General features: G+C 37.0%; 1 protein-coding gene across 6 annotated transcripts in view; it reads left to right on the top strand.

The window, feature by feature from the left end:
• Eml5 (EMAP like 5) overlaps positions 1-13778 on the top strand; it is a 115653-nt gene that overhangs the window by 57545 nt on the left and 44330 nt on the right. For all 6 annotated transcript variants that reach the window (XM_036205766.1, XM_036205764.1, XM_036205763.1 and 3 more), the window contains exons 15-20: positions 4167-4272; positions 6361-6454; positions 7523-7623; positions 9306-9508; positions 10412-10523; positions 11657-11784. In XM_036205766.1, coding sequence (XP_036061659.1) covers positions 4167-4272; positions 6361-6454; positions 7523-7623; positions 9306-9508; positions 10412-10523; positions 11657-11784 — 744 coding nt within the window. The remainder of the gene's footprint in view (positions 1-4166; positions 4273-6360; positions 6455-7522; positions 7624-9305; positions 9509-10411; positions 10524-11656; positions 11785-13778) is intronic.

Genomic DNA, 13778 nt, shown 5'->3' with positions numbered 1-13778 from the left:
AGCAGAAAAAGATTCCCATGGAAAACTTTTGGCCTGGAGACAGCTTAGAATCAAGCCCTGAGAAGCAGGGGGGAATTTGCCCTAAGACAGAGGTAGATGAAACAAAGCTCTCTGCTGGCAAACACCATTACAACACTGTACATCAGAATTAGTTTTCACTTGACCATGAAGCCAAAAGTTTAGAGAACAGAAGTCTTGGGAAAACTTGGTGGTCTTTCTCTCTCAAAAATTGAAAGCTTTCTTGGGAAAAACTTAGCAATCTCTCTCTTTCTCTCTCTCTGAAAAACTAAAAAGCCTTTGAGACCTTTCTTTCTCAGATTTTCTCTTTCTGTAAGGGCAAAAAATTAAGTCACCTGGAAGTAACATGTATCCGTATGGGAAAATCACCTGTAATTGCTCTAGAAAAAACAAAAAAAATCTCTTGGAATATGGCAAATCCTCTCTGCTAGTCCTGTCTCCCCTTCAAGCTAATGTTAGAAAAGCAGCTAGGGCCAGAGCATTTGCAGAGGTGCAGAGGAGGCTCAGCTGTTGCAGGATACTTGGTTGAGCTAGGCTGCAGGAGAAGATCATGGATCCTGAGCTGCAGCAGTGGCATCAGGGACTCTGCATCTTGGGGGAGGAGACAAACAGGGATAAAAGAGATCTATTGGGGAGAAAATCTTTTTGAAAAACTGTTGTTTCAAGAGCTTTCATTTTCTTTCACTGACCTGGTTAGGCAGAGGAGTGGGCAAGCTCTGAAGAGTTTTGCTTCTGGCACAAAAATGCCAGTCATGAGTGCATGCAGGCAGGCATGACCCACTCTGGGAACAGTAACAAGTGAAAGATCTAATTGGAGAGGTACACCTGTTAAACAGTGGCACAAGCATCCTAATACAAGCTTAGGGAAGAAAAAAAAAATCTTCCGTTGCAAAAAACAAAAGCATGTAAACAAACTGTGTAATCAGAAATGGAAGTTCACTGAGCCCAAAGGGCATCATGGGAAATACAGTTCAAAAAAGTAGCTTGGTAAATGTAGTAATAACATGACACTATAGAGGAAGGTGGTCTGGGAAATGTAGATTTTTTTTTTAGCTAAAATGGCAGTATTGCCCAGAAACACTTTTTTCAGCTCAGAATGCAGTTTCTTTTTTTTTCCTTTTTGTTTTTGTTTGTTTGTTTGTTTTTATGTTGTTGTTTTTTTTTATATATATAAGATCCTCATAGGCCCATGACACCATCACCACCTCCTTTTTTAGAACATCGCTGTCTTCAATTTCTTTCTTTCCTTTTTTTTTTTTAATGCTGAATGCCGTTTATTGAAGGAGGGAGGAGGTCTTAAATACAGGCTTACAGCACAATGGGAGAACCCTGGAGGGCAGAAGTTCACTGCTGATGTTTTACAATCTTGCATCTAAGCTGTTAATGCCCAATATGCTGGATACACAGACAAGGAGCTTCCCTTAAGCATTCAGGAGGGTGGAATCTTGCAGGGAGTTAGCATAGGGAGGATATCGAGGTCAAGGTCTGCAAGCAAGGCAACAGTTACCTGAAACGGGGGCCAGGACCCTATAAGTTCCCCCCCTTTTACTAAAAAATGAGCTTCTGACTTAGGTTGTGTGGGATGTAAGCAGGTCACCTTACCCATCATGGAGACACCTGTCCAGGCCACACAGGCGTTCTGTCTTAGGTTGGTGAGCGCTGCCCCAGGCATTACCGTCTCTGAATACTTATTATCATACAGGCTCAATCATGTGAGAGCTGCAGAGTTAACTGTTGCCAAAGATCTCTAAGTGGCACTAGGCTTGCAATCTGTGTATTCGACACAGAAAAGACCAACAGAAGTCTTAACCCACCCATAGCCAGTAGGCTAAAGGCAACTGAGCTATTCCCTTCCTTAACGAGCCTTACCAGAATACAGTTTCTTTTTCAAGCAGTGTTAGAAAGCTTAGTCTTACCTCTTGAGAACTAGGAACTGGAGAATAGCTTGCCTCTAAAGAGATAATTAAAACACTAATACCATTTGCCAACAAGCTACTTTGAAATATTTTAGAAAACAAGGGAAAGCCGGTCCTTACACTGGGAAATTGCTTCAGGTGTGCAAAAAGCTTACAGGATTGAGTTGGACTTAAGATTCAAGAGAGAAACATTGACACCATTAAAAAATGCATGTTCATGGTAAACTCAAAAAAGCAGCTTTAAAAAAAAATTTAAAAATTAAAAGGAAGGAAAATTGTATCCTTAGAAAAATTGCACCCTTAGTCACCAAGTGGAGCTTGCTGGCTATCCACAGGAGTCTTATATCAAAGCTGACCATGAACTTCAAACTTAGAAATAAAGCAGTGTTGAGTTCACTTATAATTTTTACTATGGTAGTTTATGATTTTTGTACTTTCTATCTTGTTGAAAGAAAGTAAGTTAGTTCTGTTAAGAGATTCTTTCTAGTATAAGTTAGTCCTCTTAAGAGATTCTTTTTAGATGTTTGCTCATAGTTTCCTCTTTAAGATAAGTTTGGTACATAGTTTTTCTAAGAAATCTCTTCTAGATATGTGCTAAAGTTTGTAAAATAGAGTTTTCTTATGAATATATGTTTTTAAAAGTTATATAGAGTTTGCTTTTGAATATAAGTTTGTAAGAAATTTAATATAAATCTAAATGTTTAATGTAAGTTTGGAAAAAATGTATATATGCATAGTGATAATGGTTCAATTAAGTGATTTCCTCTAGATGTTTGCTAACGTTTATAAAGTAGTCCTATAGAATGTTAGTCTAAATATGTATAGTGATGTAGGTTTGTAAGAAGTGTAAATACATATAGTAAATAGTCATTCTAGTTGTAAATATGTAATGTTCATACTAGAATTATGTTGATATTAATAAACCATGTTTTGGTGAAAGCTAAAGGAATCTTTAAGTTTGAAGCAGTTTATCTTATGCATTTGCATTGAGGGTTTTGATTTAAAAAGGCTTGGCACAGCTAAGGCTGTAATTACCTTAGACCCATTCCAAAAAGGATAATCCATCCTTATCATCCTCTACTCCTTTACTGGGAGGTGTGACAGCAATGGAGATTGCTGTGGATGGTCTTAAACTCAGTAGGGACCTGAGTCAGAGCTGAGTTAAACTCTGTACCCACTCCTGCTTGATGGAAAGCCTCTCCATGATGGGTAATGGAAGAAATAATCAGGAAGGACAACCTAGGACAGATCCCAGTCTATCTGAGGGCCCTGAGGGGCTCTTTACAAAATTATGAGGAGGGACCCAGGGGAGCCCACAGAGGTTTCCTAGTGAGATCTGAGCTTGCTTTACCCAGCAGAGTTGCATAAGGGGATGGCTTGACCATGCACGTGGTTACCAGGTATGTGGAAGGGTCTGCACTTTGCTGTGCTTCAGTGAAGTCTTTTGCTCTACCCCTTGGTATTTCTATAAATAGCCCTTTAGAAGACACAGAAGGGGCTGGTGGGTTTTGACCCAGGCCCTCCTGAGGCTATCCTGTGTTTCTATCTATCTCTCTCCTCTATATTTCTATCTAAATATTTCCTGTTCAAGAGTACCCTTGGGGGAAAAGTGGGAGCAGGACTCCCACAATTAATTATATAGTGCCATTTTTTCTTAATGGCCCATTTTTCTAAGGAGCTTACAAAAGTTATCTGAGTGTCATAATACTCAAAGTGCCTATCACAGTAACCCTACCAACAATAGGTACTTAGTAATCATTTATTATCATTCTTGTGAATTGTAGGAGGACTAAAAGGAGTCATATATAATTCTGTAATATTCCTAGAGATAATGTGACGGTCTTACTTTATTATCTGTTTTTGTTTTGCCCAGGGTATTGAACCAGAGGCTGCATATATACTAAACATGCGCTTGTATCTGTGAGCCACAACCTCAGTTCCCTTAATTAACATTTTCAGATTGTTTTTAGTTAGTAAAATAATGGATCATACCATGACATTTTCATTTCCACAAATTTGTATCATTTCCTTGACTATCTCTTCACTCTTCTCTCTTTAGTCCCACTGAGAGTTTGAAGAAACGTTAATGAGAAAAAATACCATGGTTATTCTCTTCTTCTTTTTAACTTAATACATTTCCATAACAAATAAGGCTATATAAGTGTTTTATTTCCTTTTAACAGATATAAAAGGAATTGTTTACAATGGCTTTTATAATTATATCTTTATTAGGTAGGTAGAGATCCCTCAATTCACGTATGGGACACAGAAACCGTTAAACCATTGTCTATATTGAAGGGCTACCACCAATATGGCGTCTGTGCAGTTGATTTCTCAGGTAAGACTCTTCTATCTCAGGAATAATGATCAAAACACAGAGCGAAAATATAGCATTTAAATCAGTGTTACCTAAGTTTGCTATTTAGCTATGGCCTTCACAGTTTTTATCAAGTGTGCATACTGTTCTAATCAAACATAAGGGTTGAACTAGGTTTTCTGGCTTGTTTATAATTACAGTGTAATGACGATAGCTATAAAGTCTTTTTTAAATGCCCATGTTAATATCAGCATAAAAATGGCTTTGTGCAAAACACCTAAAACTGTCACGGTTTCTCTTGTAATATGTACCTTCCCTTTGGGCAAATTTTGATGTTAATTTTTTACCGCTTTAAAGTAAACTTTGAAAATGTTTAGGGTGAATGAAATGAGAATGTTTTCTAGGTGTCTATATTAAGTAGCAGTTTCAGTACATCTTATAATTTTAGTTCATGCTATCAGTTTAGCAGCTACAGATAGATGTACCTGCAATGAAACCTGGTGTGTGGCTTGGAAGAAAAATGTTTTATTGAAGAAGTGCATATTATGAAAAATTGATGTTTTTGCTGCCTTAACCAAAGTCAGTTATCCATAAATAAGATTTGTGTGGAAAACATATATAAACATATATTTTCAAGAGTACTAGTAGTCAAGAAACAAGAAAATATAAAGCATGCTAAGTGGGCCAACAATAAAAACTTGAGTGGTAGCACTGAACAACTAGCTAAGGTTTGCAAAAGTGAGGCAGAGTGGAAAAAGTTCTCTTACAGGTTATAGCCCCTATAACCTGTGAACACATGCACTTTTGTCAGTATGTCCCAAGAGCCATTTGCTTCAGTATTTACATAGTCATTACTTGTTGTTTGGTAACAGTGATGACTGAAACTCAGCCTTCACTAAAAGCAGCCACGTTAGTGAGTGTGTTGTAATCCAGATGTTTTTCGTTTTATGAATTTTTCATTGTCACTGCGTTTTTATGTCATAGTAGAGTTCTTAATAGTGAATTTAATTGAAATAGATCTGTTTTCTCTTCCTTTCTTATTTTCTTAATACAGATTTGGGTTTTTTATTGACCTATAAAAATTATTCATATTGATGGGGTGTAGGGTGATTAATGTGTGTGGTGCCAGCAATGGATCTCAAGACTTTATATACACCAAACAAGTGCTCTATCATTGATCTATACCTCTAGGCCCTAGTATGATGTTCTGATACAGGCATATATAATAATCACCTCACAGGATGTTTCGGATACCCATCATTTTATACATTTACCACCCCCACTCAGCCTTCTTCTCAACCTAATGAATACATAAAGTAACTTTGTTCAAGTGTGATAATGATTCAAAAACCCATTACCCGAGCTTGGAAGATGACTCTGTGAGTAAAATCACTTGCTGCATGAATCCGACAATCTGAGGTCAATCCCTAGAGCTCATATAAAAGTGGATGGAGAGAACCTACTTTTATAGTTGTCCTTTGACTTACACACACACACACACAAGTTAAAAGAACCATTACCCCCCCCCCCCATTCTCTTCTAAGTTCTAGTTCTTTTCATGGATATATACATGCCTAACATTTTCAAGTTGTAAATGTAGTGCCATAGCATATTAGTCATTTTTTTTGCTATAACACTTTGAGGTGGGTAATAATAAAAACAGAGACCTGGATAGCTCACAGTTATGGAAACTGAAAATTCAAGGCAAGTGGCTTCATTGGTTCTCCTTGTGGCAAGAGTCTCTTTGGCTGTGTCACAGCATAACAGACAGCATCATGGTGGGAGTGCAAAAGGAATAGATAACACGGTGAGATAGGAAGACAGGGAGATTAAGGGCCAAACTTGTTTTTATTGTAACAACCATTACAATAGAGCTAATTCTTCATGAGAGGGCAGTCTACCTTTCTTAAGGCAGAGCACCCAGCAGTTTAATCCCTTCACGCCAGGCCCATCTCTTAACTGATCTACCAGCTTACACCATCACACTGGGGACCAAGCATCCAGCATGCAAGTCTTGGGATGGAGGGCCTATTCAAATGAGAACCTGTGCCTCTAGAAAACACATTAGATGGTTTTGACTTCAGAATCTCATCTTTTTGGTTGTCACAGCTGATGGGAAACGCCTGGCTTCAGTTGGAATAGATGACAGCCACACCATTGTACTGTGGGACTGGAAGAAAGGGGAGAAACTTTCAGTGGCAAGGTAGGGAGAACCCTTACCATGTTGGTAAAACACTAATGTTATCATGTACTTCACTCTTTTGAAGTCAGGATAATATGTGAGTTTTTATGATTATTAGCTTTTATTACCTTTAAATAAATATAATCAAGCTAAAAGATAAATGATTTTATTATTTCTTTGTAGGTTTAACCCCTGTGAACCCATTTTTAATGTGTCTTAATGGGACATTGGAAATTACTATTTCATTTACCATCACAAAGAGTGAATTCTATTAAAAGAAATTCTATACCAACTGGGAAGCATGGTTAAATGCTCATATATGTAATTGAAAAGTTGTACATTTATCAAAAAAGAAATTATATGTGGTTTTTCTAATATTTTTCTTTATTTCTGTTTTCTAAACTGAGCAAGGTTCATTTTATTAAAATATTAACAGTGCTCTGAAGGGAGTAGTTAACAGTGTTGGAGGCTACATTTTAAGTTTGTTACTCTTTTAAAGTGAGATGTTAAAGTGCTTAAAAATATGAATGCTTTTGTGGAGAATATAGATGATATCCAAGGACACAGTAGCTTCCAAGGAACTTTGAGGGGCTGGTAAGATGGATGGCTCAGTGAGTAAAGACACCAACCGTAACCTTAGTTTCATCACCAGGGTCTTGTGTGGAAGGGATGAAATGGTCCTTGCAAGCTGTCCTCCCACTTCTGACACACATGCTATGGCATGACTACCCCTCCCCCAAAATAAATAAATGTAATAAAGGAATAAGGAAGGGTATGCTAAATTGTAGTAAATTGCCGTTTCAAAGTTTCTTTAACTCATTCATGTCATACACAGCATTCATTCCCTGTGCACAGTACAGCAGGTCTCATGGGTACTACCTAAATGAAGTTCTGTTTTCACTGTGTCTACTGGCTGGAGAATCTGCTGAACAGGGTTAATATACTTAAATAGTGACAAATGTACAAACGAATGATTTCACAGCTGGATGTCAGAGACCAGCAGGAAACACCAATCTAGTAGATGGAGGACTCTAGCTAGGATGTGAGTTGTCTTGGGATGCAGAGGTAAAACATTCTGGTTTATTTCAGAGGCAGTAAAGATAAGATTTTTGTTGTGAAGATGAACCCCTATGTGCCTGATAAACTAATTACAGCTGGGATTAAACACATGAAATTTTGGCGTCGAGCAGGTAAGGAAATGTTTCTTTTAACTCTTTTAAAGTGCTAGAAAGCATTGCCTTTGTAAGGAAATGTTTCTTTTAACTCTTTAAAAAATGCTAGAAAGCATTGCCTACAATGGATCCTGGGATGGAAAAGGAAACTTTTTAGAAAAGATGAAATCTGAATGAGGCCTAATGTTCAATTAATAGCACTGTGTAAATGATTTTGGTTTCTTAGTCTTGACAAAGGGTTAGTGATGTTCAGATGTTTGTATTTATGGAAACTGGATAGAGGACTATGCAGAAACACTGTTATTTTACATCTTTCCAGAAACCTAACATTATCCAAGATAACCTAATGGGTGGGGGGGTTCATAGGTCAGGGGCAGAATGCATTCCTGGCATTTCTCCGGCTCCGATTTGATTCCCACCATCAAAAAGAAAGACTTTAATTTCTAAGGGGTGTTCTTGTTTTGGTACATTTTAAACCAAGATGATTTAATCTGTGGGACTAATCAGCTGATATTCAGATTTCTCCCTTTTGTTAAAGAGATGTTTTATAGTCTAAACTAAAATTGAAAATTTTTATAAAAATGCCTTGTATGCTAGAAAGTAATACAGAAATATTGTTTCTTCAGTCATTTGTAACTATAAATCACAAATGTGTAATAAACATATTTTACTATAAAACACCTCTTTTTCAAATGGAATAGTATATTTATGTCAGCAGTGTGGCATTGAAGTCTCAATGAACTGAAACCTTTCCGAGAAAATGCTTAGGTGTGAGAAGTAAAACATGAGAAAACAACAAACTGTAGAATGACATTTCCCAAGTTCACCTGACTTTCAAGTTGTGATCTATTTGAATGTGACTTGTGTTTCATATTTGTATTGAATGCTGTGCCAGAGACTAAGTAAATCATAGTATTTGTAATAATAACGTGAAATAGAATTTGGGGTTTCATTCTCATAAATTTAAACAAGCTTTTCATTTGGTCATATAAGTCACTTGGAATTGAAAATGCCTACTAAGACACACTTGAGAATACACACACACACACACACACACACACACACACACACACACACACCTACATATTTGTTTAAAATAAGAGATTTAAAGAAAGTAAATATTAAGCGGCTGGAGAGATGGCTCATGGGTCTTCCAAAGGACCCATGTTTAATTCCTAACACCCACAAGGTTGCTCATCTGTAGGGCATCCAATGCCCTCTTCTGGACCTCATGGGCACTGCATGAATGTGGTGCATAGGTATACATGCAGGCAAAATACACATACATATAAACAATAATTTGTCACAGATTCCCTTCAACTATTAAAAAAAAAGGAAAGTAAATACATACCTTAAAAATTGAGTAACATTTTTCCTTAAATTTTGTTACACATCTAATAGCCTTGAAACTGAATCATAAATGATAAATGTTAAGGTTTGATGTTGCATTTTCAGCCTTCTGTCTTTTCAGAGGCCAGATCGACAGAGTTCATTAAGCAATAAAATTGATTACCTATTTTCTTTATGTATTACCTACCCCTTACTTGCATAGTTTCAGGCAAATTCTTAGTTGAAGGAAATACCGTAAGCATGAGGCTAAACTATATTCTCATGCTATTTTATCCCAGGTTTATACTTCTTTATAACTGTGGACATTTTGAAAGCAACATGTTCACATTTATTTATATTTTATGAATTAGGGGGAGGATTAATTGGAAGAAAAGGCTACATAGGCACTCTGGGGAAGAATGACACAATGATGTGTGCAGTGTATGGATGGACTGAAGAGATGGCCTTTTCTGGAACATCCACAGGAGATGTGTGCATCTGGAGAGATATCTTTCTTGTCAAAACAGTTAAAGCCCATGATGGGCCAGTGTTCAGTATGCACGCATTGGAGAAAGTAAGTAACCTAGGGTAATTTTAAGTTAAATACAGTTATCATGAAAGAAGCACTGCTTTCTGCTTGGCTTGGCTACCCAACTATAGTCTGTGATTTTCTTTCTTTCCAAATCCATAAATATGATATGAAACAGGCATGTTGCTTAAAACCATGTTTTAAATGCCATATAATGGCACATGCCTGTAACCCCAGCATGCAGAAGATGAATGAAGGAGAATTATTCAAGGTCATCTTTGGATGAATAACTACTTCAAGGTAGCCTGAACTACACGAGACCCTGTCTAAAAATAAAACCCAAAAGAGTTGCTTAAAAAAAAGCAAAGGAAGGGCTGGTGAGATGACTCAGCATGTAAAATGCTCACTGCACAAGCCTGACAACCTGAGTTCAATCCCTGGAACCCACAGTGGCAGAAGAGCACCAATCCTCAAAAGTTGTGCTATGACCTATTCAGGAAGGCTGTCTCTCAGGCACACACAAATTATTATTATGAAAGAAAGGAAAATAAAAATAAAAGCTTACTATAGTAAGCCCCTGCTGTATGTCAGCATGATGTTAAACGCTCTCTGTATAATCACATCCTGTGCAGTACCATTGCTGTTCCTCCTTCTCCAAGGTAAAGTAGGAGGCTTTGGAAGGGTAGATGAGGCTGAAAGTGGCAGGTGTAGCTCATCACCCACTGTAGAAACTGGTCTTTTAGATCCTGTCCTATTACCACTATGAATATCTTTATAGATTCTGTGTTGATGTTTGGGAACTATAATAGATGCTTATTTTAATCCCTGTCATTCAGAAGCTGTGACTTTTGTCTACAATCTTTTCTCTATAGCTTTTCAATACAAAGCAGGCCATTGTTTTTGATGTAGTTTGGTTTTTACTAACTGGAACCCTTTTTTTTTCCATAGGGATTTGTAACTGGAGGAAAAGATGGTGTGGTAGCCCTTTGGGATGATTCCTTTGAAAGATGTCTGAAGACCTATGCTATAAAAAGAGCTGATTTAGCCCCAGGATCGAAAGGTGGTTTCATATTTAGTCTATTGCTCAGAAAAAGACTAATCATTTGTCAATATGCTCATTCACTGATGTGTAACACAGGAAATACATTTCCCTTCTTTATGAGCATCAGAATTAAATAGAAATCACTAAACATGATACTAGAGTCCTCCTCCTCCCTTCTCTGACACAGTTGATGGACTAACTATGACACTCTTTAACTTTCATACTTATCTGTAACACGAATCTTAAAAGTTCTTGTTTATAAAAACAAACCTGGACCAGATATTGGGGTAAACCACACTTATCGGCATTCAGGAGCTTATTGTCAGGTTGCATTTTGAGCATACCTCACAAGGCTGACAACCTGAATTCATTCCCTAGAACCCACAGTGGAAGGAAAGGCCTGTGCTGGCCTCCTCTCTAGCCTTGCAGATCTTTCGTTGTCTTGTGTGTGTGTGTGTGTGTGTGTGTGTGTGTGTGTGTGTGTGTGTGTGTGTATGTATGTATGTATGTATGTATGTATTTCTTTCAGGGACTGTGCCACACTTCCTCGGATCTTGAGGCCTTTTCTGCAAGCTTTTACTTGCTTCTAGAGTCTGTTCTTCCCTTCAATGACAGAACCATGTGCTCACTCTTCAGATCTCAAACAGGACTTATTTTAGATGACCTCACTCTCAATTCCCTCTTCAGAAAGTTTAGTTGCCTTCTGAAATTCTCCCTTCCTAATAAACTCCTCACACAAGATCTCTTGCAAGAGCTAGGCCTGTCATGCTTGCCAGTACATCACTGAGGCCTGCCTAGGACATACTGGATGAAGTAATAGATCTTATTCTGAATTAGAGTTCCTGGTTAGGATTTTACACATAACCTAAGGGAAACAGGAAGAAGATTTGCTAATGTATGAGGCAAAGAAGTAGTTATCAGAATAGTAGTGTGGGATCCGGGTAGAATGGAATTCTATATTGTTATGCTTATTCTGAGATTAACAAATTGAAGGAAGGAAATACAGTGTATTATTAGAATTTCTAAAATGTAAAAAAAAAAAAATCTTCATAACGCGATTTTTACCACCCAAATAGCATCAGTGGAAAAACATACATTCTGGAATTATTTCAACTTTATACCTACAGCAACTTTTCCCTTTAACATTTCAGGTCTGCTCTTGGAAGATAACCCATCTATACGTGCCATATCATTAGGACATGGTCATATTTTAGTTGGCACAAAGAATGGTGAAATATTAGAAGTGGATAAAAGTGGCCCAATAACACTTCTGGTCCAGGTACTTTAAATACTGATATGTGCTTTTCTCCCTCTGCAGTTCATGTTCCATTCAGAATATGGGAAGCAGAATTGACACTGGTGAAAACAATGCAAAATGAGTTATGGAAATATGTCTTAATAGAGACTGAGAAAACTAGCTCAATGACTAGACATAGTCAGTAAATGAATACACATGTTTTCATTCAGAATTATTACCAATATTTAAGTAAAACTTTGTTACTAATTATGAAATCAGTGGGACAAAAACTAGTTATTTACTTGACCCAGACATTCATTTCATGTTTGATTTTGGGTTTTTTTTGAGCATTATTAAACACAAGATACTTGTTTTCTGAAACTCTTTGGTTAAATATGTCTTAGGAGTATAGTTTACAGGAGAGCATGACTATATACTAAAATTGTATTACTGAAAATATTTATCAGTGAAAAGAAGCTAGTGAAAATTCAGAAATAAACTTTTTTGAAAGGCTGAGTCTCACTGTGGTCTGCTGATTTGGAACTTGCCGTGTAGACCAGAGCCGCCTCAAACTCATAGAAATCTACTTGCCCCTGCTCTGCTTCTGCCTCCTTTCTTAAAGCAGACATATTTCTTTAATTCTCTGATTCATTCTTGTTAGGACACCAAGAGCACACACAGAGCACTGCTCATGCTTCATTTAGTGCTTTATTGTCAGTATCCCGTAAGTGAGATTGTGGAAAAGGCAAAACGTGTACAAATGATAGCTTGTTAATACTAATAGTTAGTACTAATGATAGCTTATTACATGATATGCCTTTGAAATAAAAACATACTAAAGTCATCATAAGGTTTCTGGTGTGTGTGTAAGAAAGAGAGGAAGAGAGAAAGAGAGAGTGAAAAGGGAAGGAGGAAGGGAGGGAGGGAGAGGTGTGTCTAGGTAATGTAACTCTGGTTGGCCTTGCACTCATGATTTTCCCCCTTGGGTCATATATTACATGTCTTACTAGTCATGGTACTCCACCTGTTTATGAGATTTTTCGATGGTATTACTGCAAATACTCTTACATGTGAATATAGAAGAATTCCCTTTTAAATTTTCTTAGAAAAAGATTTAGAAATCATAAATGATGTCTAAGGAGATAAAAAAAAAATTGTGTGGGGTGGGGAACTGAGAAGAATTAGAGAGGGAATAAATAGCAAAATACATTGTATACTTGTATGGCATTCTCAAAGAGTAAATGAAAATGCCTTAAAAGAGAGGAAATTTTAGATTAAATAAACTGAATCGACTTATTTGAGCACTAAAGTATTCGTGCAGTGGACCGCACTCAAAATCAGAAGAGATCTAGGAAGATGTTCCTCAGTATAGGCAGCAAGCTCATCAGCTCAGTGCAAAGAGAGAGATCCATTTGTTAGAATTGTTAAACCTTAGCTTGACGTTATTGGCAGTTTGTGATGGTCAGATTCTCTGATTAGAGTCCATCGCGGGCTTCTGTTTGGTAAAGCATCTAGTTTCATCTTAGTATTTATGTTGGCTTTCAGGTTGCTTACATAGTAGCCTGAAGTGTGGATGCTGTCCTGATGGCCTCCTAAGTAAAACTGTTCTCAGTACTTCTTTTTAAAAATGGTACTAGGCATTTAGGCCAGGGTGTCGTGCATGCTGAATGCATACTCTACCACCGAGTCATACCCCAACCCATCTCATTAATTTTTTGTATTTATTATAAGGTAAGATTTTGATGTCTTTTTAGCATCTTGACATTGGGATTCTTGATAGCCTTGCCTTAGCTATTATTGTCTAAATGTGTAGGTAAAAGCTTAGTGAATCCAGTGAAACAAAATTAAGCAAAGGTTTAATTGTTAGAAATAAGTAAGAAAAACAGCAGTAACTTCAGCTATAACAATGGTATACCTTGGGTATTGAGTTAATAAATTGAAAAATTATTAAAACTGAAAGAGGCTCTATAATGAGTTTAAAATGAACATAAAGAAATTAGTGGTATTTCTTTATAGTAGCAATACAAATAAAATAT

The sequence above is a fragment of the Onychomys torridus genome, chromosome 14, assembly GCF_903995425.1.
Source record: "Onychomys torridus chromosome 14, mOncTor1.1, whole genome shotgun sequence".
NCBI lineage: Eukaryota > Metazoa > Chordata > Mammalia > Rodentia > Cricetidae > Onychomys > Onychomys torridus.
Note: the sequence above shows the minus strand (reverse complement) of the source record. Positions and strands in the feature narration are given on the sequence as shown.